The sequence below is a fragment of the Marmota flaviventris genome, chromosome 8 (assembly GCF_047511675.1).
Source record: "Marmota flaviventris isolate mMarFla1 chromosome 8, mMarFla1.hap1, whole genome shotgun sequence".
NCBI lineage: Eukaryota > Metazoa > Chordata > Mammalia > Rodentia > Sciuridae > Marmota > Marmota flaviventris.
Window position 1 is genome coordinate 50,277,146 of NC_092505.1, and position 22,991 is coordinate 50,300,136.

The window sequence follows — 22,991 nt, forward strand, 5'->3', positions numbered from 1 at the left end:
TAGACTTGCAATTAGCTAAGTAATTTGTCTACATAAAAATTCAATAGTAAAGGAGCTGAGTATACACTTATGCAACCTAAATGTCTTTGAAATATATAATCTATATCAATAAATAGTAAAGATATTAAAGAACAGATAGAAAACAAAGTGAAAGACACTCTGTAGTAAAGGAAGGAGAAAAAGCTTTGAAGCCTGATATTGTCTTAAGTATGAAGTTGTACCAATGTGAAACTATTGGGTCAACAGTACCAGGTTTCCTATAAGGTTCTATTTCCTGGCTTCAGTTGGTTTCCTAACTCACCTGTGAATAATACAAGTTAAGGAAATCATGTCCTCTAATAAACTGTAGTGTTCAAGATATAAAAGATTAAGCTATAAGAGAAAGGCTTATTTCTGTAAGGCAGAATGCAAAAACAGAGGTCTTGGTCACTAAAGGATGAAGAATAAAGGAAATAGAAAGAGACGGTTGATAGGGAGGGATAGAACATTCTGGGCAAAAGAAACAACCTATTGACAGGCTTGGAAGGCTCTGTGAAACATGAAAGGCTAGAGAACTACAGCTAATTCACCAATTAATCTTTAAGAGGAAAACAGCAAAAGGTGAAGTAATAAAGAGAAAAAAGAGACAAATGTGCCCTTTGCAGGAATTAGGAGGTATTATTATACATCTGTGGTTCCTGCCCATGCATGTGCATCAGATCACTAGGTAGAAGTTGTTTTAAACAAAACACATGCTTAGAATACCCCCAAATACATGGAATTACCAGGAAAACCAACATATGCTTAGAATACCCTCAAATATACAGATTACCAGGACAACCAATGGACATTTCTTTCTGTTTGCAAAATATTAGGCACATCATAAGGTTCCTAAACAAAAACTCTATCTTCAAGGGGTAAGACTTAACCAGTTATAATAAAAGTAACAATTCTTTTTTGGGGGGCAGGTATTGAACATTGAACCCAGGGGTGCTTACCCACTGAGCCACATTCCCAGCCCTTTTTATTTATTGAGACAGAGTCACTAAGTTGCTTAGGGCCTCCCTAAGTTGCTGGGGCTGGCTTTGAACTTGCAATCCTCCTGCCTCAGCCTCCTAAGTCACTAGGATTAGAGGCATGTGACACTGCTCATGGGCAAAAAGTAGCAATTCTTGAATGTGAAACCCATATTTATATATAGAAAGAAATGTGATGTTGGTAAAGCCATTTGACCAGAGGCAGAGATAAATGGAGTGGAGGAACGGTATTGGGTACTGTGACTCATGACATTTTTTACCAAATTAGTGTTTAGATCCAAACACTAGGCAAAACAAGATTATCTGGGAAGAAGAAACTTCTGTAGAATTGCTCAATGTTTCAAGAACATGCCTGACACACAGTAAACACTTGATACTTAACAAATTTAAAGTAGTTTCAATCATTTTTAAGGAAAAGCATACAATGTTATAATAGTATAGGCAAAAAGTCAATATAAAATAAAAAGAAAATTAGAGGCTGGGATTGTGGCTCAGCATTAGAGCACCTGGCTAGCATGTATGAGGTACTGGGTTCGATCCTCAGCACCACATAAAAATACAGAAAGAAAAAAAAGAAAGTTTATTAAAAATAAATAAATAAATAAATAATTTGAAAAATAAAAGGAAATTAGATATCGGAAAAAAATGTACTTTTACCTCAGTTGTCTAAAACCATATTGCATTATAAATGGACATGTGCTATATATACTTGCATACATTCAATAAAGATGTGTATTTACTGACATATAAACATATATGATGCATTACTGAGAAAATTGTAGGACCTTACCTACTAATATTCTGTACTTTATGCCATGTCAGTTTTGACTCCAATTTTCGATGTGCAAGAGCAATCACACGGAAGCCTTGTTTAGTATAATCTTCTAAAACTTCCTCAAAATCAATAGGAACTTTTAAAAGAAAAAGTAAATTTCACTGTTAACACTACTAATACAAGCTTACAGAAATACCAGAATTTTATCCAAATCCTAGTTATTTCCTTACCGGTTTCTGGTTTACAAAGACTGGCAATGACCTCAGGGGCTCCTTTCATGTACGCATCCATTTTCTTATCCCCTAGCACCCTTGCAACCACACTCATACGTTGCAAAGCAGAAGAAAATGGGAACTGGCGAACAATTCCTATCTCATAAATAGCCTATATAATTTCAAAAGATGCACAAGCATTTATTATTCTTTAACAATAAAAACAAATGCATTTAGGTAACAAATAAATGTTCTTCACTTACTGGAAGTTCAAACAGCTCCTAAAACCAAAAGAAAAGAGTACAGATTAAGCCAATCAATGTAGTCAAGTTAGAAAAAACTTTAAGCATCCACAGACATTGGGAGAGTATCAAGGATCCCTCATTATTTGAAAGTCAAGACTTGATATTCCTTCTCTACCATTATGTTCTTGAAAATTTTCAAATATTCTAGAATCCTAGAAATATTAAAACATTAAAAGCTACAAGGGAAAATTTTTAAAAATCACTTAAATATTCTTTTCATGAAATTCTAGGTATACAGATGTAATTTTAAAGGATTAATGATCATGTATGTAAGTCATAAGACACTAAAAGCTGCTCACTATACAGGAAAGAAAAGTAATGGCATGAGAATTAAATCTCAACATTTTATAAAGAATGCACATAGCACACCAAAGGTATAGTTTGATAAATCAACTAAAACATAGATGTCTGCATAGGAGAAAGACATCTGACTCCCTCTTCTAGCAATATTTCAAAATGACAATTAAACGTTAAGGATGCATCAACAGTACTATCCAGCATTAAGCAATTTCACACCATTTCTTGGTTTCCTGCAGGTGTAGATTCAGGAAGCAGCTGTTTAGGAGGACGAACCACAGTGGGCATAATTCGATTATGAAGTGCTGTTTCTTCTTCCGTTGCTTCTTCCAGAATCTGGAAGGAAAATATTCACTGTATCACTTCATAAAATTCAGTTCATTGAATTCATTTTTAAATGGAATATAATGGCCATTTTCAGTCAATTAAAAAAAAAAAAAAAAACCCTGCTATCTCACATAAGTAAAACAAAATACAAAGGGAAATAGTTAGATACCTAGCAACACATGATATAAGGGAGACACGAGGTTTGAAGTTGAGAAAAGAAATGAGACAAACATCTCTCATTTTGCTCCTACAACCCTCTGGGTTTAGATAATAGCTCTGTGAAAACAGAGTTCTTGTGGCTCCTAAGGACTCCTTTCCTCCAACAGAAGATTCCACAGTATATGGAGCTCACAGATATAGTTAATAGAACAGGTAGAGAACAGACTAAGGCACCAAAATATGAGTTTAGAGTTTTAGTATGAACATTTCTTGTTAGGCTAGTACTACCTTAATCCCTTGAAATTTACTTTAAAAACATTTTCCTTGGTTAAAAAAAAAAAAATTCAAATGGGGGTATATAGTTCAATGGTAGAATATGTGCTACTATGCTCAAGGCCCTGGATTTGATCCCCGACATCAAATAAATAAATTAACTCAAACAAAACCCTATATTAAACTTGTTTTCAAGAGAAACAACACACTAATTTGACTATAACTGAAGTGATTTATCAGTGAAAAAATGAGGAAAATTGTGACCAATTAACCAATCTTATATAATTCTATATATTTCTCTCTACATGTTAAAGTCTCTGGAATTGGGATGTAACTTTTATGACATTAATTACAAGGATCATTCATGCCTAGTTATATGAAACCATCAACTGATATATAAGATCTTATCAAGTCAAGTATCAAAACATCTCAGGGTCTGCAAAAATGCTATTATGCAAATTTACTTATTTATACAATTTTTTTAAAAGAACAAACATTGAACACTAAATCTACTGAAAACACATTTACTGGAGAAAAGCATTAAAGAACAAAAAAGATAAATCAACCCATTTTGCTTCTCTCTCTATAAATAAAGTGAGGCGCCTCTTCAGGAATTAAATTTGAAGAGTACTTACTGTGAACTTTCAATGATGGCAGACAGAGTATGTATCATCCACCTCCCTCCCTTTCAAAATGTTAACAAAATACAAAAACAACAACAACAAGAAAACAAAGAAGGGGCTAGAGCAGATTTCAAATAGTAAACAAAAGGCAAACTCAAATACTGATTAATAAAAACTGATTTAAAAGAGACATATGGGCAAAAATAAAAATCTGACTGCAACTACCCAGAATTATCAAATCAGACCTTCAAACTTGAATAGCAAAGTAACATCCAGTTGAATAATAAAAACCAAAAACAAACAAGTGGGGAACAGGGGAAATATTCCCAGACAAATTGAATAACTCAGAAGCTAGAAAGGATCTTTAAAAACCTATTATTGCACCTATAAAAGAAGTAGATGCTGTAGCTGAATGCAGTGGTACACGACTATAATCCCAGCAACTTGGAGGCTTCAAAGCCAGCCTCAGCAACTTAGCAAGACCCTTACTTAGCACCTTAGCAAGACTGTGGTTAATTAAACACCCCTGGGTTCAATCCACAGTCCCGCCCCCCTAAAAAAAAAAAAAACAAGAAGTGAATGCTGTCAAAGTGTAACAACCATAAGTACTTATAAATTAAAATTACCAGTGACAAAACAGAAGGAAACTGAAAAATGCCAAGAAATTGAGGTCTGAAGTCATCCTACTGACTCATTTAAGGTCCTCCTTATTGACTTCTAACATATTTGCACCAGCTACAGATACCTGAATTACTTTATAAACATTAAACACAGCCTAAGTGATTAGCATTTTTTAAAGGTATTTAAATGTGTAAATTCAGCTGAAACAGATACTTTTCATTCAATTAGAAATATTTCTCCATCATTAGAAATTTCATAGTTGATTCTTTTTTTTTTTTAAATTTTTTTAATATTTATTTTTTAGTTTTCGGCGGACACAACATCTTTGTTGGTATGTGGTGCTGAGGATTGAACCCGGGCCGCACGCATGCCAGACGAGCGCACTACCGCTTGAGCCACATCTCCAGCCCCATAGTTGATTCTTTTTTACAGTTCTAAGATAGACTGTTATCAAAACTACCAACAGAAATAATCCTACTGTAGAGTAATTTAATTTTAATATAATTTTTTTGAAGTTACTTATATTTTAAAATGTTGAACTTACCCATCCAATGGCTTCAAACATTTTTAAATCAAGTGGATCACCAGAAAGCATTCCTTCAATTTTTGTAAGTGAATGACAGGTAGCCATACAAGCAACAAACTGAGACTTTACCAACATCTCATTGCAAACATTTTCTTCTGGTAAAAGAAATCTAAACAGAAAATACACTGAATTAGGTTCATAAATCCCTAGACTCAAGACAATATTCTAACAGGCAATTTCAGTTTAGTATTACTTTCAAGCCAGGTTAAGGTGGCACATGCCTATAATCTCAGCTACTTGAGAAGCTCAGGCAGGAGGATCACAAATCTGAAATCAGCCTGGTCAACACAGCAAGACTTTATTTAAAAAAACAAAAATAAAAACAAAACCCTTTTAAATCCAAGCTGGGCACAGTGGAACACATCTGTAATCCCAGTGACTCAGGAGGCTGAGGCAGGACAACTGCAAGTTCAAAGCCAGCCTAAGCAACTTAGTGAGACCCTGACTCAAAATTAAAAAAAAAAATATATAAAGGGTTGGGGATACATGAGTTTGAGCCCCAGTGCAGGGGCTGGAGAAACAAAGACAAACTTTTAAATCCAAAACTGATCTCCTAAGAAAGGGAAGCGTTCCAAGTGCCAGAAAAAGAGGGAAAAGAAAAGTGGAAGGTTGTGCACATGAGCTGATGCTGTGGCCAATGAGGGAGGAAGCCATCTCTATACCCCAAGGACTTGGATTTTAATATAATACAGGAATAGGAAACAAAGCTATAGCCACATACAAAACAAAAGTGTCAGGAGAAATGAAGTAACACCTTCAAAATGATGAGAAAACAGAAATGACAACCTAGATACCTGTATAGTTACACCATCATTCATGAGTGACAATGAAATAAAATCCATGAATGTAGTTGCATAAAATGATAACTTAATCCAGAGGAATGGAACTTTTTAAAATGGCAAATCTAAACATGCAGACTTTATAAAATCAAAATCATGAAACACTATTAATAAATATATTTAAGAAAGGAGAGGAATAAGCAGGGTAAAAGTAATCTATAGTCTGGGTTTTCAGAAGGCAGAAATGAAAAAAGAAATTAAGAACCAGCAGTAAAGATAAGGATGCATAAATTCCGAGAAAATGAGAGAGACAGTGAAATAGGAGAAAATAAAAAAATATGCATATAATTTGGGATGAAGGATAGTAGAAATAATTTCAAATATATCTAAATATATTTATATGTAAATCTATAACAATAAGTACATCAAACACAATGACTGAAAAGCGAACAGATGGAGAATGATATACTAGGCAAGTGTTAGGCAAAAGAAAGCTGTGTGTAGCTACATAAATATTAAACAAAATAGAATTTAAGGCAATATGTATTACTGAGATAAACAAGCAAGAAGATACAACTCTTAAAATTACATAACCAAATAATACAGTCTGTCAAAATATATAAACCCAAATCTGGAAGATTTCTAAGGGGATTAAAAAATGATATAAGCACAACTATAGTACTAGAACTTCTAAGCTTCAAAAAAAAGTAAATAGATGAGCCTAAGGGAATGTGCAATGCACAATACTAAAAAAATTTAATATAAAACCCAAAAAATACAAATGACTTCTAACAATAAGGAAAATAACCACACAAAAAGTTATAAATAGGTAACAGAGAGAACGACAAATGACTCTCCTCCCCAAAAATATGAAGATGCTTAACTTTGTAAGTAATGAGAAGAATGTAAATAAAGTAATAATAAATGTCCATTTCATATCTGTTCATTCAGCTAAAATTACAAGTCCAATAAAACTAAATTTAGCAAGGATATGCAGCAATGGGGAGACTGTAATCTTCTTTATTGAGGGAGAGTGTAAATAAGAACTACCATCCACCAGGCAGCAAACAGGCAATATCTGGTAGCACAGCTGAAGCCAAATCCAGGCTATCACTTACAAGGATCTGGCTTATGTAGACTCAGTCACATTTCACAAGCTGTGTCCAAGAATTTTAATTGTAGCATTATGGTTAAAGTGCAAGGAGAAAAAATGATATTGTCTTAGTAGAACAGACATTATGTTTAATTATATATCAGAATAATTTTATTCAAATTAATAAATTAGATCTACATATCAACATGAATAAATATTAAAAACAATCTGAAAGGCAGAAAAAGCTGCAAAAACACATACAGCATTCCACTCATGTATGTTTACTCAGATTATGTAGGTAATAAAAATATAAAATATACAAAAATAAAAATAATTTAAGAATGGTAGTAGCACCAGGGAAAGGGAGAGTGGGACTCTAATTTCTACACAATTTCTGTAATATTTTAATCTTTTAAATGTAAATATAGCCAGGCACACGTGGTGCATGCCTGTAGTCCCCATTGGCTAAGGAGGCTGAGGCAGGAGGATCACAAGTTTAAAGACAGCCTCAGCAAGTTAGCAAGGCCCTTAGCAACTCAGCTAGACCCTTTCTCTAAATAAAACAGGCTAGGATTATGGCTCACTGATTGAGTACCCCTGGGTTCAATCCCTTATACCCACCCCCCCCACAATAAAAGTAAAGATCTAAAGTAAATATGGCAAAATGATTACTGTTCAGTTTGGCAGTAGTTATGCAGTTGTCTCATTTTATTTGTTATATAACTGAATGCTGCATGTGCTAAAATATGAAAAGTTAACTAATAAACTATCAAATCCAGCTAATATTTACCGGGCATTTTCTACTCGTTGAATCCCCCAGAGATCTAAACCATCTTCAGTAAGCGTTCCAGTCTAAAATAAAAAGAGCACATATGCACAAAGTAAGGATTATATCTCAAGAAATAACAAAATGCACACATATATCATTAAAAACTATGCTACATATACACAATGGAGTACTATAAAGAATCTGAAAGAAAGAAAAGAACAGGAAAGATCACCAAGTACTAACAGAGAATGTCTCTAGGACAAAGGGTTAAAATAGGAAGCAAGGTTCAGAACAGTAGTCAGTATATGGCCCTACCATGTAGGAGCAAAGTGGACATATCTGAACAATCGTATGTTTATGTGCTTATATTATAAAAAGAATGCACCAATCAACGTATTAGTCAGTAAACAATACCTATAATGCTGAGATGGCTTAGGGTATAGGGAGTCCAGAGAAGTAAGTTAAATGGTATTGGGGGAAGAAGTTAAGTCCAGATGTAATGACCTGGTTTCTTCAACAAAATGATTAAGGTTGAGGGAGAAAGAAAGGCAAAGATTAGTTATGTAACCAACACAATACAAAAATCCCACCTTTAAATATGAGACATTTTTGAGATAGGCAATGAAATCTGAATATGAATGGATATTAGACAAAACTTAAGAACTGTTAAACTTTAAAAGTGTGATAGAGGTGATGTGGTAGTGATTTTTTCTTTTTAAGTATCTTATTTTCCAGAGACATTCGTAGGTAATTACTGGTGTAGATGTTATGTTACAATGTCTGATGCTGCCTCCTTCACAAGGAGAGAATAGCTGAGGTAAGAGACAAAATGCTGATAACTCTTAATAAGTAGATGAGAGCTTATTATACCTGTATCTTTTCTCCACTTTTGCATCTATTAACTAACTTCTTTAATACAAAAGATTCCAAGAGCTGGGGTACAGCTCAATGGTAGAGCATGTACTTAAACATGCTTGTGAGGGCCTAGGTTTTAATCCCCAGTACTCTTACACACACACACACAGCATAAACAAATTTTTTGAAGAGATAATAAAAGTGATGGGAGTATATAACCTTTTAATTTTTTTCAAAACATACTTTTTTTAATTTTTAAAATTTGTTCTAGTTATACATGACAAACATAGAAAACATGTATGCACTTTTACATAACATACGTAAATGGAGCATAATTTCTCATTATTCTGATTGAACATGTTGTAGAATAACATTAGTCATACAGTACATTATTTGTTCTTATTATAGATGACAGTAGAATATATTTGGCTTATCATACACATAAGGAGTTTAACTTCCCATTCTTCTGGTTATACATGATGTGGAATTACATTCACTGTTATGTATTTATATGAGCACATAGGAAAGTAATGTCTGATTTCTTTCTACTTCCTATTCCCATTCCTTCTTCCTTCCCTTCATTCCCCTTTGTCTAATCCAAAGTAGTTCTATTCTTCCCTACCCTCCCCCACCTTAATGTGATTAGTGTCCACATATCAGAGAAAACATTCAGCCTTTGGTTCTTTGGGATTGATTTATTTCACTTAGCATGATAGTCTCTGTTCCATCTATTTACCAGTAAATGCCATAACTTAATTTTTTTATGGCTGAATAGCATTTGATTATGTAAATGTACCACATTTTCTTTATCCATTCATCTGTTGAAGGGCACCTAGGCTGATTCCATAGTTCAGCTATTGTGAATTGAGCTACTATAAACACGATGTGGCAGCATCACTGTAGTGTGCTGATTTTAAGTCCTTTGGGTATAAAGTGAGGATTGGGATAACTGAGTCAAATAGTGGTTTCATTCAAAGTTTTCTGAGGACTGTCCATACTGCTTTCCAGAGTGGTTGCACCAATCTGCAGTCCCACCAACAATGTATGAATGTACCTTTTTCCCCACATCCTTGCCAGCATTTATTGTTAGTTGCATTCTTCATAATTGCCTGACTGGAATGAGATAGAATCCCAATGTAGTTTAAATTTGCATTTCTCTGTTAGAGATATTAGATATTTTTTCATATATTTGTTGACTAATCACGTTTCTTCTTTCTGTGAAGTGCCTGCTCAGTTCCTTTGCCCATTTATTGATTGGGTTATTTGGTTTTTTGGTGTTAAGCAAAACATGCATTTCTCATGTTTGAAAATAAAGTGCTCAAAAAATCAAATTATTTTATCAGTTACCTAGAACAGTTTGAAGAAAGGTTTTCTAGTTTAATCTTTCAGCAATACCTAACTTCCCTTCAAGAGTGGAGAAATAGGGCAGGCATGGTGGCACACACCTGTAATCCTAGCAGCTAGGTAGGCTGAGGCGGGAGGATTGGGATCGCAAGTTCAAAGCTAGCCTCAGAAACTTACTGAGGCCTGTCTCCAAATATAATATAATACATGTACACGTATAAGTAAATAAGGGCTAGGAATGTGGTTCAGTAGTTAAGCGCCACTGGGTTCAATCCCCAGTACCAAAAAAAAAAAAAAATAGAGAAAACATATATCTCACAAAAGTACACAATTTGTTATTTGCACATAAAATTTCTGACCTTCATAATTTTGAAACATGTACTCAAAATTAGAGCAACATTAAACACATATACTTATAAGCAAATAAAAAAAATCACAGCAAATGTGTCTATAGAGCCTATTCTGTTAAATTAAGACTACCTAAAAATACAAAAGTACACATAATTTTTACACTTATTGCTACTATATTTGAACCTCTTTTGTTATTATTTTTGTTTGAGACAGGTTCTTGCTATGTTGCCAAAGCTGACCTCAAACCTGTGGACTTAAGAGAGCCCTGTCTCAGATGTTGTCCCAAGCACTGGAACTAAAAGTGCATGCCACTGTGGCCAGCTTACTTATTACCACAGAACAAGGCATAATACTGGATGCACTTAATCAATTGCAGATTTGAGCAAATAAGTAACATCCCAAAGCTTTAAAAATTGAGAAAATAAAAAAATATTTAAAAAAATGTATAGGGCTGGAGGTTGTGGCTCATGGAATAGCGCGCTCGCCTGGCATGCGCGGGGTGCTGGGTTCGATCCTCAACACTACATAAAAAATAAGAAAGACAGAAAGGAAGAAAGACAGAAAGGAGGAAAGGAAGGAAGGAAGGAAAGGAGGGAGGGAGGGAGGGAAGGAAGGAAGGAAGGAAAGGAGGGAGGGAGGGAGGGAGGGAGGGAAGGAAGGAAGGAAGGAAGGAAGGAAGGAAGGAAGGAAGGAAGGAAGGAAGGAAGGAATTGTGTCCACCTAAAAACTAAAAAATATTTTTAAAAAAAGATATATAAGTAAACAAACTGAGAAAGAGGAAAATTAGAGAAACATTAAAAAAAATGACTGTAAATTAGCTGACAAAGAAAAATGAAAGCAATCTAAATATTTAAAAGCTACCCAGTAACCTTTGAGAACAATTATGAAACTGAACCAACCTTGTCAAAACAAACAAGATTCAGCTGTCCACATATATTTATCCGTTGGGGACTGATACAGAAAATACCAACTTTTTTCAGTCTTCTCTGAGCATACACAATACCAGCAGTCATTGCAGCAGGAAGTGCAGGTGGCACAGTAATTGTAATGATATCAAGAGACTCTATAATTATTACCCCAACTTCTTCCTACAAATGAAACAAAAACTAAATGTCAAACCATATTAAATATTTACTAAATTAATGTGGGTATTTATTCAATAAGTCTATAAACATTTTTAATTTGATATATAAGCATGTGTATAGCTACATGTGTATATATGTATACTTATACATACATATACACATCTATTATGATATCTAATTTTTCTTCCTTCAGAGATTCTACAAAATAGAAAACTCAATGAATGGTCAAGAGAACTGTAAAATCCCAGCTACAGGAAACTTCTAACAATTATATTTTTATATTCCTACATTTTTCACAAGGCACACTTCTAAAACAAGTTCAACAAACTCTGCCAGATATAGTTCATCTGGTAAGTGCCATACTGTCCCAGTCTCTACCGGGGAAAGAAAAGAGATCTTACAAGGTCCTTTCAATTAAATGTTCAAAAAATAAATTTATTCTGTATATTCTATCCCAAAGATAAAAAATAAAGTTTCTGGTTTGTGTGTTTTTTTCTTTTTTCTTTTTTAAAGTCACAAATAGGCAAGAGGGACTGGGGATATAGTTCATTTGGTAGAGTGCTTGCTTTACATGCACAAAGCTCTGCATTCAATCCCTAGCGCCTCCCCTCCTCCAAAAAAAAAAAAAAAAATGGCAAGTAAAAGCCTATCTAACCCAGAGTCATCAAAAAAAAAAAGAAGGAAAAAAACAAAAACCCCTGAATGCTATGACAGAAATATCCTATATTTGTTCTTTGTAATACAATAATTATTAGTTCATATGTCTTCTTTAAATTAGCTTAAAAATTTAGTTCCTCAGTCTTACTAGTCACATTTCAAAATTCTCAATAATCACATGTGGTAAAATAGTTAAGGATCAACCCTAGTAAGAGCCCTCATACATACCTCATTTAAAATGCTATTGATAATCGTGTAGATGAACCCAATGCCAGCCACTGCCACAAGACACAGCAGAAACAAGTAGGCATCTCTGTAGAGTTTAAAATCAGTTGGTTTGGGATACAATATGGAACGAACAAGCTGTCCTTTGGAAGTACTAAATCCTTTCCCCCACAAAAAAAAAAAAAAAGAAAGAAAGAAATTAAAATTACTTATATTTTTTATACAGAAATAACAATTATCTCCCAGACAGACAATCTTTTTAAACATTCAACAGGTATCAAACGTGCTAAAATATACAAGAGATGTATTTTCTACCTGTTCGAACTACTATGGCTTTGACGAGCTCTCCAGTGTAGAAACGAGTCTGAATAACAGTCGTTCCACAAAACAAAGTGTGTCGTTTATGTGTTTCTGGACTATATATTTCCTCACCCATTCCTTTTATATCCACTGAAGGATTTGGCAAATTAGTCTTTGTCACTGGAACACTTTCTCCTATTTAAAAAATATCATAGATTATATTAAATTAAATGAAAGCACTCACAGAATTAGTACCAAACATAAAAACCTTAAATTGTGAAATACTATAAATACTAGAGTACTGCTTACAATAGTTGTTAAGAATTACAGCTGAATTAATTAGCCTTTTTTCTCTGAACTGTGTCACCTAGAAATAAAGTTTTGTCTCCCATACAAATTCCAGAAAGAGATCTGTGACTAAAAGGTAGTATTCGTCCATATTTGGAAATGATAGTGCTATTGAGTTTCAAATAATTTTGAAAATGACCAGGGTAGTTGCAATACCCCAGCACCTGTTCTTATACCCCTAACAATTGAACTAGAAAGCACTGTTACCTCAAATACCCTATAATATGAATATCCACGGCTAGCCAACCCCTACGCGCACGCGCGCCACACACACGTAAGGAAAAGGCATCTGGGCAAGGGAGATAGAAATGAGGAGTTTGGGGTTTATCCCAAGCCATCACTAACAGCCAAATTCTTTTCAAAATTTAGTTCTCTGTACCATTTATATATTTGGTTCAAAGGAGGCACTGTATATTAAAGCGTATTAAAGGTTATACAGAAACATCTTCTTGTCAAACTGACTACATTCACATATTTAAAAAGATATAAATATCTACCTCCAGATTATGGTCTGGAGGTAGTCTACTTTTACTTTTCCCCAGTTTAGCAAAAATATAAATCATTATGTATTCCCATTTTTTACACAACAAACAGGGAGGCAAATATGTTATGTTTTCTGTAGGCAAAGGACTTTTCTTCTTTCCTTACTATAAACCATTTTCTTATGTCAAAAAATAGCAAGAGATGGGGCTGGGATGTGGCTCAGTGGTACAGTGCTTGCCTAGCATGCATGAGGCACTGGGTTTGATCCTCAGCACCACACAAATGTAAAATAAAGTGTGCACCTAAAACTAAAAAATAAATATTTTAAAAAAATAGCAAGAGACAGGCCAAGACACATAGCCAATACCAGCATGGTTATTTACGATCACAGTTAAGTATTTTGCAGAATTTGGTCTACGCACATTTATGAGTAAAAGATATACATGACAGTTAATTTTAAAAGTTTAAACAGTTAACTATTTAATGTTAGTATCAGTTATAAACAATTGATACAATTTTATTGGTTTAGTTTAACTCACCTGTTAACATGCTTTCATTTACAATGCAAGTGCCATTAATAAGTACTGCATCACAAGGCATGACTGTTCCATTTAAAGGAATGACCATCACATCTCCTGGCACAAGGTCTGTAGAAAATATCTCTTCTATTTCTGAATTTTAAGAAAGAAAAATCTGAAAAGAATATCCTTCAACTTGAAATAAAAGCAGGGCAAACAAATCAATGATCCATTCAAAGGTCTCCTGATCTTAGTGTTAACACAAAAATACTCATAAATCCAATGTTTTGAGAAATAGGATTAAACCAACAAAGCATGGGTGTGTCAGTTTGTCTCCTGACAGGATAAACTGTGTACAGGTGATGACAAGTGCCTGTACACTTTAATATTCACGACACCTGTGAATGATCAATTTTAGCTATAACCTATCCATCCATCCATCTCAGAAAATAAACACAATGCATCTATACAGAAGAGTCACTGAAACAGGTCAAACTCGAATTTCTATTGACATGAAAACATTAAAAATTCAGCATATTTTAAAGAGTATTTTTATAATATTCTTCTATGTGTGGTATGTGTGTGTAAAATATACAGCATTTGAAAATTTGCACATGAAAGATATATCCATAGACTATTTCTGAATACCAGTTCCAGTATTCTTTTTATACTATTTATAACCCTAATGTCTCACAGCCTTCAATATTCTTTAGTCTTTTTACATATTATTTTAAATATGACTAAATTTATTAAATAAATTAAGCATTATAACATTTTACCTAGTGTATTATTTCCTTGAAAACCTAAATTAGCTAAACACTTTTTAAAAAGATCTTCCAAAGGACAAGAGGTTTCTCTTGAGTCACCTAATATTTAAGCATTCTCTCTTCCTCTTATTTCTTCATTTCCCAGCCCCCCAGATTTAATATTGTTTGCAGGAGAGTCACATTAGTTCGAATACAAAGATGGGTGAGGAAAAACACTATTGTTTTGCAATATTAGTCTATATGACAAATACTTCTCTAAAAAAGGATGTAAGTTTAAATTTTGATTAAACAACTTTTAAAGAATGATATTTAATTCATTTTTTATAATAAAAGCCTTATTTTAAAACCATGACCTTTGGCAGGTATGATGGTGCACGCCTGTAATCCCAGCAGCTCAGGAGGCTGAGGAAGGAAAGACTGCAAGTTCAAAGCCAGCCTCAGCAATTTAGAGGCCCTAAGCAACTCAGGGAGACCCTGTCTCCAAATAAAAAAGCAAATGGATTGTGACTCAGTGGTTAACAGTTCGATCCCTGGTACAAAAAAATAAAAATAAGACTTTATTTTTCTTAAAGCTTTAGCACTACTTAAAATTCCGTTCTTTTCAGTGTACCACAAAACATCAGGACCACACAAAGGAGTCTTTCAATGGCTTACTGTTGGATTGAGTTCAAATTCCTTAACATGCCTTGCCCATCATCCACTTACTATATGTGCCACACTGATTTTCTTTCAGCTCTTATAATGACCACACAATTTGCAATTTCTGGCCTTTAGGCACTTAGAATCTTCTTCTCTCCCTCTCTGTCCTTCACTTTACCAATTTCTCATCTTATTTGGCCAATTCAAATAGTCACCACTTAAAATCACTTCCTCAAAGAAGCTATCCCTGATACCTGCAGTATCTAGGTATCATGGCATTTATCACACTGTGTGTTACTTGTGTGTGTATGTTGCTAGGGATCAAACAAAGGGCCTAACACATGCTAGGCAAGCACTCTACATCTGATCTATGCCCCCACTCTTTTTGTTTTGAAACAAGTTCTCACTAAGTTGCCCAAGCTGTCCTCAAACTTGTAATTCTCCTGCCTCAGCCCGAGTCCCTGGGATTACAAGTGTGCACCATTACACCTGGCACACTTATCACAACTTACTGTTACTGTTTAACATCTGTCTTTCCAAGAAGACTAAATCCCTAGAGCGCATAGTGCCTACACTACACTACCTTTTTGTATTGTAGAAAAAGAAAATTTAAATTTTACATAAATGAAGGAATTAGATACAAACTCAGGAATCCAAACACGTATTTTTACCTCTTTTAAAAAACGAATGTATATGTATAATTTGGATTTATTTTATACTTTAGCACTTAATGGTCATTTTAAAAAAATTCTTAATAGTCACCTGAAATACCTACCTTCATTTACTCTACAAACTGAAACTCTCACAGTGCTGTGAGCTGCCACCATGTCATGCAACATAACATATTGCTGAAAGAGGAAAAGAAATTTAAAACAGCCAATATAAATCAACTTGTAAAGACACTAGAAAGAATGCTAAAATATAAGGCACATTAATATGATAAATACGTAGTACTCCACCTTTATAAAAATGTCAAGAATCAGTGATTGAAGGATCATTCACTGTTTTATCTCAAACAAAAAAAAGAAGTACTCTGCAATAGTTCTGAAAATAGTGGTGGGACTGGGGTTGTGGCTCAGTGGTAGAACACTTACCTTACCTTGCACATATGAGGCACTGAGTTCAATCCTCAGCACCACATAAAAATAAAATAAAATAAAGGTATTGTGCTCATCTACAACTATTAAAAAAAAGAAAAAAGAAAGAAAATAGTGGAACCAGCCTTTCAGTATTCCACTCTGTGACAAGCAACTAGATTTCCAATAGTCAAGTGGTAGATAATCTAATTCTAAAACAAATCTAGCTTCCCTAACCTTAAAAAAAAAAAAAAAAAAAAAAAAGCACAAGGGCTTATAAATCCATTAAACTAAAATAATGACTATTGAGTATTCATTTTGTATCAAATACTATTCCATACCTTTATCGGGTTATCATAAAATACAAATATAGTTCTAAAACCATAAATTTTGACTTACCTTTCTAATGGAATATAGGGAGCTGACAATTGATACTATGGACATAATCACAATGGCTAGAGCATAGTAATAGTATTCATCAGTGCTCCACAGTATAACACTGAACAACTGGAAAATGTAAAATGGATTGAGAACCTAAAAAAAAAATTTTTTTGAAAGGTAAATTGAATGACATATTTACAATCATGTAGATTCTCAACCTTAACCAGATATGGGATAAACTCTGTAGTAGCCTAGGACAACATGTATTACTCTAAAGAGTAGGGCAGTATATTAGTATGTTCTTTCTTTCTTTCTGTACAGGGAATTAAACCAACCCAGAGACTCTTTGTACCAGAGATATATTTACAGCCCTTTTTGATTTTCAGATAGGATCTTGCTAAGTTGCCCAGGCTGACTTTGAACTTGCAATTCTCCTGCCTCAGCCTCCTGAGTTGTTGGGATTATAGGTATGCTTATTTACCAAGAAATTACTAGAATTTGGCCTGATTTAAATGATTTGCATAGAAAAAGCTAAAGTATATGAATAGTTGTTCTGCATTCTGCTTCAGTAATAAAATACATTTGTTTTCAATAATTAATATGCTCTGGACTAATAAAAGATAAATAAAGGTATTGTGCCCATCTACAAGTAAAAAACTATTTTTTAAAAAAGAAAATTGTGGAACCAGCCTTTCAGTACTTGTAAAGATACAAAACTTTTATCAAATGTAACAAATCTGCTTATGTCAAAAGGTCAAAGTTCAAAGGGAAAACAAATAGGAGATACTGGTTAAACTATTCTTATTTCTTAAAGGAAATTAAGGATTAAATCCTGAATAAAAATAAGGGAGCCCTGACAATAAAATTCATCTAACCAAATTTCATGGTATTTTATCAATTTCATTAATAACCTCTCTGATGTCTTAACACTGATTCTATACTTTTCAAAGCACTTTCATATATACAGTTCCACTTTACTCAAAACCATGAGATATTTAGAAAGAACTTATTCTAATTTTGTAGATAAAAAAACAGCAGAAAAAATGCTTTCAAAACAAAAAAGCCAGAAAAAAATAGGGCAGGCAAGTCTTCCTCTGCTGGTTAGTCTGTATCCCCGGCCTTGACATGCCCATTATCTTTTATTCATGCTTCTAATGGCACAAACAAACCCTCATCACAATAACCACTAACATGGTTCTTCCCAGAATACAGTGCAAGTTCCTCAAGATCAAGAATCATACATGTCATGTGCTGATTTTCAAAGTTCTGGTACAATGCTTAGTCTCCAATAATGTACCATGAAATACCATGTGAAGAAAACAGACAATTTTTTCTTAAAAAGGAAGAAAGGTATTACATCTGTAACACAGGAAAAGATTTACATGTGCAACTTTTTAAAAATTTAAAAAAACTCAATAAAAACAAAATTAAACAAAATAAAAAATTCATACCCCAAATTCTTCTCTGCCAAGTTTTTTCCATTGTAAAATGGCAAGCAAAGTTAGCAAACAGAAACCAAGAATATTCTATTGCTTAATTGTGACCCTTTCTTAATAGACAAATTCACTGATCACAAATGTTGAGTTCTATACGGTCTTACCTCTTTAATTAGAAGCTTGAAAACAGAAGGCACTTTCACAGTAATTTCATTTACACCATAAAGCAATTTTCTGTAACAGGAAAATAGAATTAATAGTATTACACTGTATCATGAAATAACAGTATAATTTAGGAAAGATTGCATTAGATAAGATTCAAACCACAGACTGTTCTTAAATTTATGTTTTTAAAAAACATGCTTCAATTAAAATTCTCTATGAAAAAAATTCTCTACCTACTGTATTTAAATCAAAGATGTCAATCCTGAATAACTATAGTGTTTCATTTCATTATTCACATCTTACATGTGAGTTGATAATAATCCCACTAGTCAATAATCAATAAGCAAAAGGATCTCTTCTCCATCCTTGAAGGCAACAGATCTTAACAAAGTTTGAATTACAATTAAGTTTTACAAGAGATTAAATAAATTTAAGGAATCCTATATTATTCCTCTAATAAGAATACTGTACTGAGTATATATTTCAAAAGATTGTACATTTGACTTATAAGGAAAAAATATTTTTAAAATGTTCCTTAAATCCTTCTAGATAATTCCTTATAGTACCTTCTATATAATAATTTTGCATTTTATAGGAAAGTGTAAGTCTGATTTTTTTGTTCCAACTCTTTGAAAAAAAAAGCTACACAAATACAATAAAATTTTTATTATAATCTGAAAATGGCATTTATCTAAAATAAGCAATATGCATACTTCACAAATAAGTATAAAATATACAATATGTATATTTCCTGCTTTATCAGAATAACATGAAAGAGTAGGACTCTCATTTTACAAATTTTCCTTGTGTGAATCTGAAAATATATTTCAGAAAATCTAAGATGTTATCCTTTTACAAGATACACCACTATTTTATATATGATCAAGAAAGATAAATCTTCTGTCAAGCAAAGGATGACATTCAAACAGCTAGACGGAATGGCTCAATTTTAGAGATATTAAAATGGGAAAAAATGTGCACCTTAGAATTGAGGAAATACTGTGGAACTTTGGGTACATCAACTTCAACATCAGCTTTAACATTTTTATAATTATTAAAACTGAGACAGTTTTACTCAAATGAAATGTAAGTTCTCAACAACTAGTCTGTAGTATTTAAACACCTGTTAATATGTACCACAAGGCAAAGGACCGAGTGTGTGTATACATACACATACATATATATTTCTAAGTTTAAAAATTTTGAGAACAGATCTAACTTTAGTTGGATAAAAATTACCTGCTGGCATGCATCTCTTTTGTCAGTCCCACACCATGTTTTTCATAAACTGATGTACAAGAAACACCTTCATCCAGCCCCCTAAATAAATCCAAAGTTTTCACTGTAAACAAAGTTTAAAATATCCAAATTTCTTAATGTCTCATTTTTCTACATGGCTGATTTTAAAAGTGTAACTTCCTTATAATCTTCTTAGAAATGCTTAGCATAAATTTAAAAACAAAAATTAAAAATCTCAAAATCTTAACATAAATAATTATGAATGGTCTAAAACATAACAAATAAGTTAATCAATGCATTTCTCACATAAATTCTTGTTTATGTAACACCATTATCCTTTTAAGGCTGTGCAAAAGCTATAAGAGTCAATAATAAAAGTTAAGATTAAGCATAACTGACTTGAGAATTCCAAACTAAAGATTAAATTATTTTTACTTTCTATTTGTAGTTTCTCCTTTATACCTTTAGCATCAAACTAAGAAATCCTATTCATAGACTACCATCTTCAGAAAGGAATCAATTCAAATCCTTCCCTGAGCTAAATAATGCATAGGTTAGAAGTACACAATTTATGAGTCATAGATAATGTCTAAAATCTGTAAAAATCTTAAATGGGACCCAACTAACATTTAATTTTCCCCAAAATGTCTTATTTATCTTTATTTTAACTAAGATATAAGCACAGTACTCCACAGCAAACAGAATCTTACATATATTCAATTTCGATCCATTTCCACTTTCTTAAAAGTTATATGTGCATTTGAGTATGCACACACATATGCTCACTCACATGCTGGGGATGAAACCCAAGGTCTTATACATGCTAGGCAAGTGCTCTATCACTGAACTATACCTATAGTCCCTCCATCATTTCTCAGGAGGTTAAGACAGGAGGATCATTTGAGCTCAAGAATTTGGGGCCAGCCTGGGCAAAAATAAATTTTAAGGTATTACTCCAATGTATGCTACCCAAAGATAACACATCTGACAACATTTCATTCTTTATCCAAATAGTAAAATTAAATTTCTATTTCTGTATATTAGTATGGTCCTCAAGTACAACTGGATGGGACTGTCAACAAATCAGAAATTAATAATTCAGATCCTCTAATTAAATCATAGTGGGCTACATATGCTGCTCAGAGGTAGAATGCCTGCTTAGCAGGTTCAAGACCCTAGGTTCAATTCCCAGCACCACCTACATGAATAAATCTATTTAAAACAAGTTTTAGACATAATTTTTTAAAAAAATCACTTTGAGGAGTAAAGATTTGTTCCCAGGATGTAGGCTCCCTATTTACCTCTCTTATTGTTTCTTTTGCTGAGAAAAAACTTTTTAGTTTGAGTAAGTCCCATTTGTTGATTCTAGTTATTAACTTTTGTGCTATGGGTGTCCTATTGAGGAATTTGGAGCCCGACCCCACAGTATGTAGATCGTAGCCAACTTTTTCTTCTATCAGACGCCGTGTCTCTGATTTGATATCAAGCTCCTTGATCCATTTTGAATTAACTTTTGTGCATGGCGAGAGAAAGGGATTCAGTTTCATTTTGTTGCATATGGATTTCCAGTTTTCCCAGCACCATTTGTTGAAGATGCTATCCTTCCTCCATTGGAGCCTACATCCTGGGAACAAATCTTTACTCCTCACACTTCAGATAGAGCCCTAATATCTAGAGTATACAAAGAACTAAAAAAATTAGACAATAAGATAACAAATAACCCAATCAACAAATGGGCCAAGGACCTGAACAGACACTTCTCAGAGGAGGACATAAAATCAATCAACAAGTACATGAAAAAATGCTCACCATCTCTAGCAGTCAGAGAAATGCAAATCAAAACCACCCTAAGATACCATCTCACTCCAGTAAGATTGGCAGCCATTATGAAGTCAAACAACAACAAGTGCTGGCGAGGATGTGGGGAAAAGGGTACACTTGTACATTGCTTGTGGGACTGCAGATTGGTGCAGCCAATTTGGAAAGCAGTATGGAGATTTCTTGGAAAGCTGGGAATGGAACCACCATTTGACCCAGCTATTCCCCTTCTCGGTCTATTCCCTAAAGACCTAAAAAGAGCATGCTACAGGGACACTGCTACATCGATGTTCATTGCAGCACAATTCACAATAGCAAGACTGTGGAACCAACCTAGATGTCCTTCAATAGACGAATGGATAAAAAAAAATGTGGCATTTATACACAATGGAGTATTACTCTGCATTAAAAAATGACAAAATCACAGAATTTGCAGGGAAATGGATGGCATTAGAGCAGATTATGCTAAGTGAAGCTAGCCAATCCCTAAAAAACAAATGCCAAATGTCTTCTTTGATATAAGGAGAGTAGCTAAGAACAGAGTAGGGACGAAGAGCATGAGAAGAAGATTAACATTAAACAGGGATGAGAGGTGGGAGGGAAAGGGAGAGAGAAGGGAAATTGCATGGAAATGGAAGGAGACCCTCAGGGTTATACAAAATTTCATACAAGAGGAAGTGAGGGGAAAGGGGAAAATAATACAAGGGGGAGAAATGAATGACAGTAGAGGGGGTAGAGAGAGAAGAGGGTAGGGGAGGGGAGGGGGGATAGTAGAGGATAGGAAAGGCAGCAGAATACAACAGACACTAGTATGGCAATATGTAAATCAATGGATGTGTAACTGATGTGATTCTGCAATTTGTATACGGGGTAAAAATGGGAGTTCATAACCCATTGAATCAAAGTGTGAAATATGATATATCAAGAACTATGTAATGTTTTGAACAACCAACAATAAAAAAATTTTTTAAAAAATCACTTTGAGGTGAAAATCAAAAGACCTCAGACTTGGGAATACTTTGGTATCATACTGCTTCTAACTTTTATGTAAATTTTACCCAATACAAGTTACAGGTAGGGATGAAAAAAAAAAATTACTGAGTCTTCAAAAACACTGGGAGGAACTGGGAATGGTGGTGTATGCCCATAATCCCAGTGGCTTAGAAGGCTGAGAAAGGAGGATCTCAAGTTCAAAGCCAGCCTCTGCAACCCAAATGAGGCACTGAGTAACTATGTGAAACCCTGTCTCAAAATAAAATATAAAAGGGCTGGGGATGTGGCTAAGTAGTTAAGCACCCTGGGTTCAATCACTGGTTAAAAAAAAAAAAAAAGAAGAAACTACAGAAGTTGTTAATGAACAAATGAATAAAAGTTATGCAATAAAAATCCCTTCAATTCTATGTAAAATTACAATAGATTCTTTTCTACTTAGAACATTTTCAGAAAATTCTTAATATAGTCCAAAAAAA

At 33.7% G+C, this 22,991-nt stretch overlaps 1 protein-coding gene across 3 annotated transcripts in view; it reads right to left on the bottom strand.

Annotated features, from left to right (window-relative positions):
* The window catches only part of Atp13a3 (ATPase 13A3), a 77,792-nt gene that overhangs the window by 29,053 nt on the left and 25,748 nt on the right, over positions 1-22,991 (bottom strand). For all 3 annotated transcript variants that reach the window (XM_071615198.1, XM_071615197.1, XM_027936045.2), the window contains 14 exons: positions 19,705-19,785; positions 18,465-18,534; positions 16,883-17,017; positions 16,183-16,255; positions 14,023-14,154; positions 12,668-12,847; positions 12,356-12,513; positions 11,285-11,473; positions 7,857-7,918; positions 5,153-5,303; positions 2,825-2,941; positions 2,267-2,284; positions 2,022-2,175; positions 1,807-1,927 (listed from right to left, as the gene is read on the bottom strand). In XM_071615198.1, the coding sequence (XP_071471299.1) occupies positions 1,807-1,927; positions 2,022-2,175; positions 2,267-2,284; positions 2,825-2,941; positions 5,153-5,303; positions 7,857-7,918; positions 11,285-11,473; positions 12,356-12,513; positions 12,668-12,847; positions 14,023-14,154; positions 16,183-16,255; positions 16,883-17,017; positions 18,465-18,534; positions 19,705-19,785 (1,641 nt within the window). The remainder of the gene's footprint in view (positions 1-1,806; positions 1,928-2,021; positions 2,176-2,266; positions 2,285-2,824; positions 2,942-5,152; positions 5,304-7,856; positions 7,919-11,284; positions 11,474-12,355; positions 12,514-12,667; positions 12,848-14,022; positions 14,155-16,182; positions 16,256-16,882; positions 17,018-18,464; positions 18,535-19,704; positions 19,786-22,991) is intronic.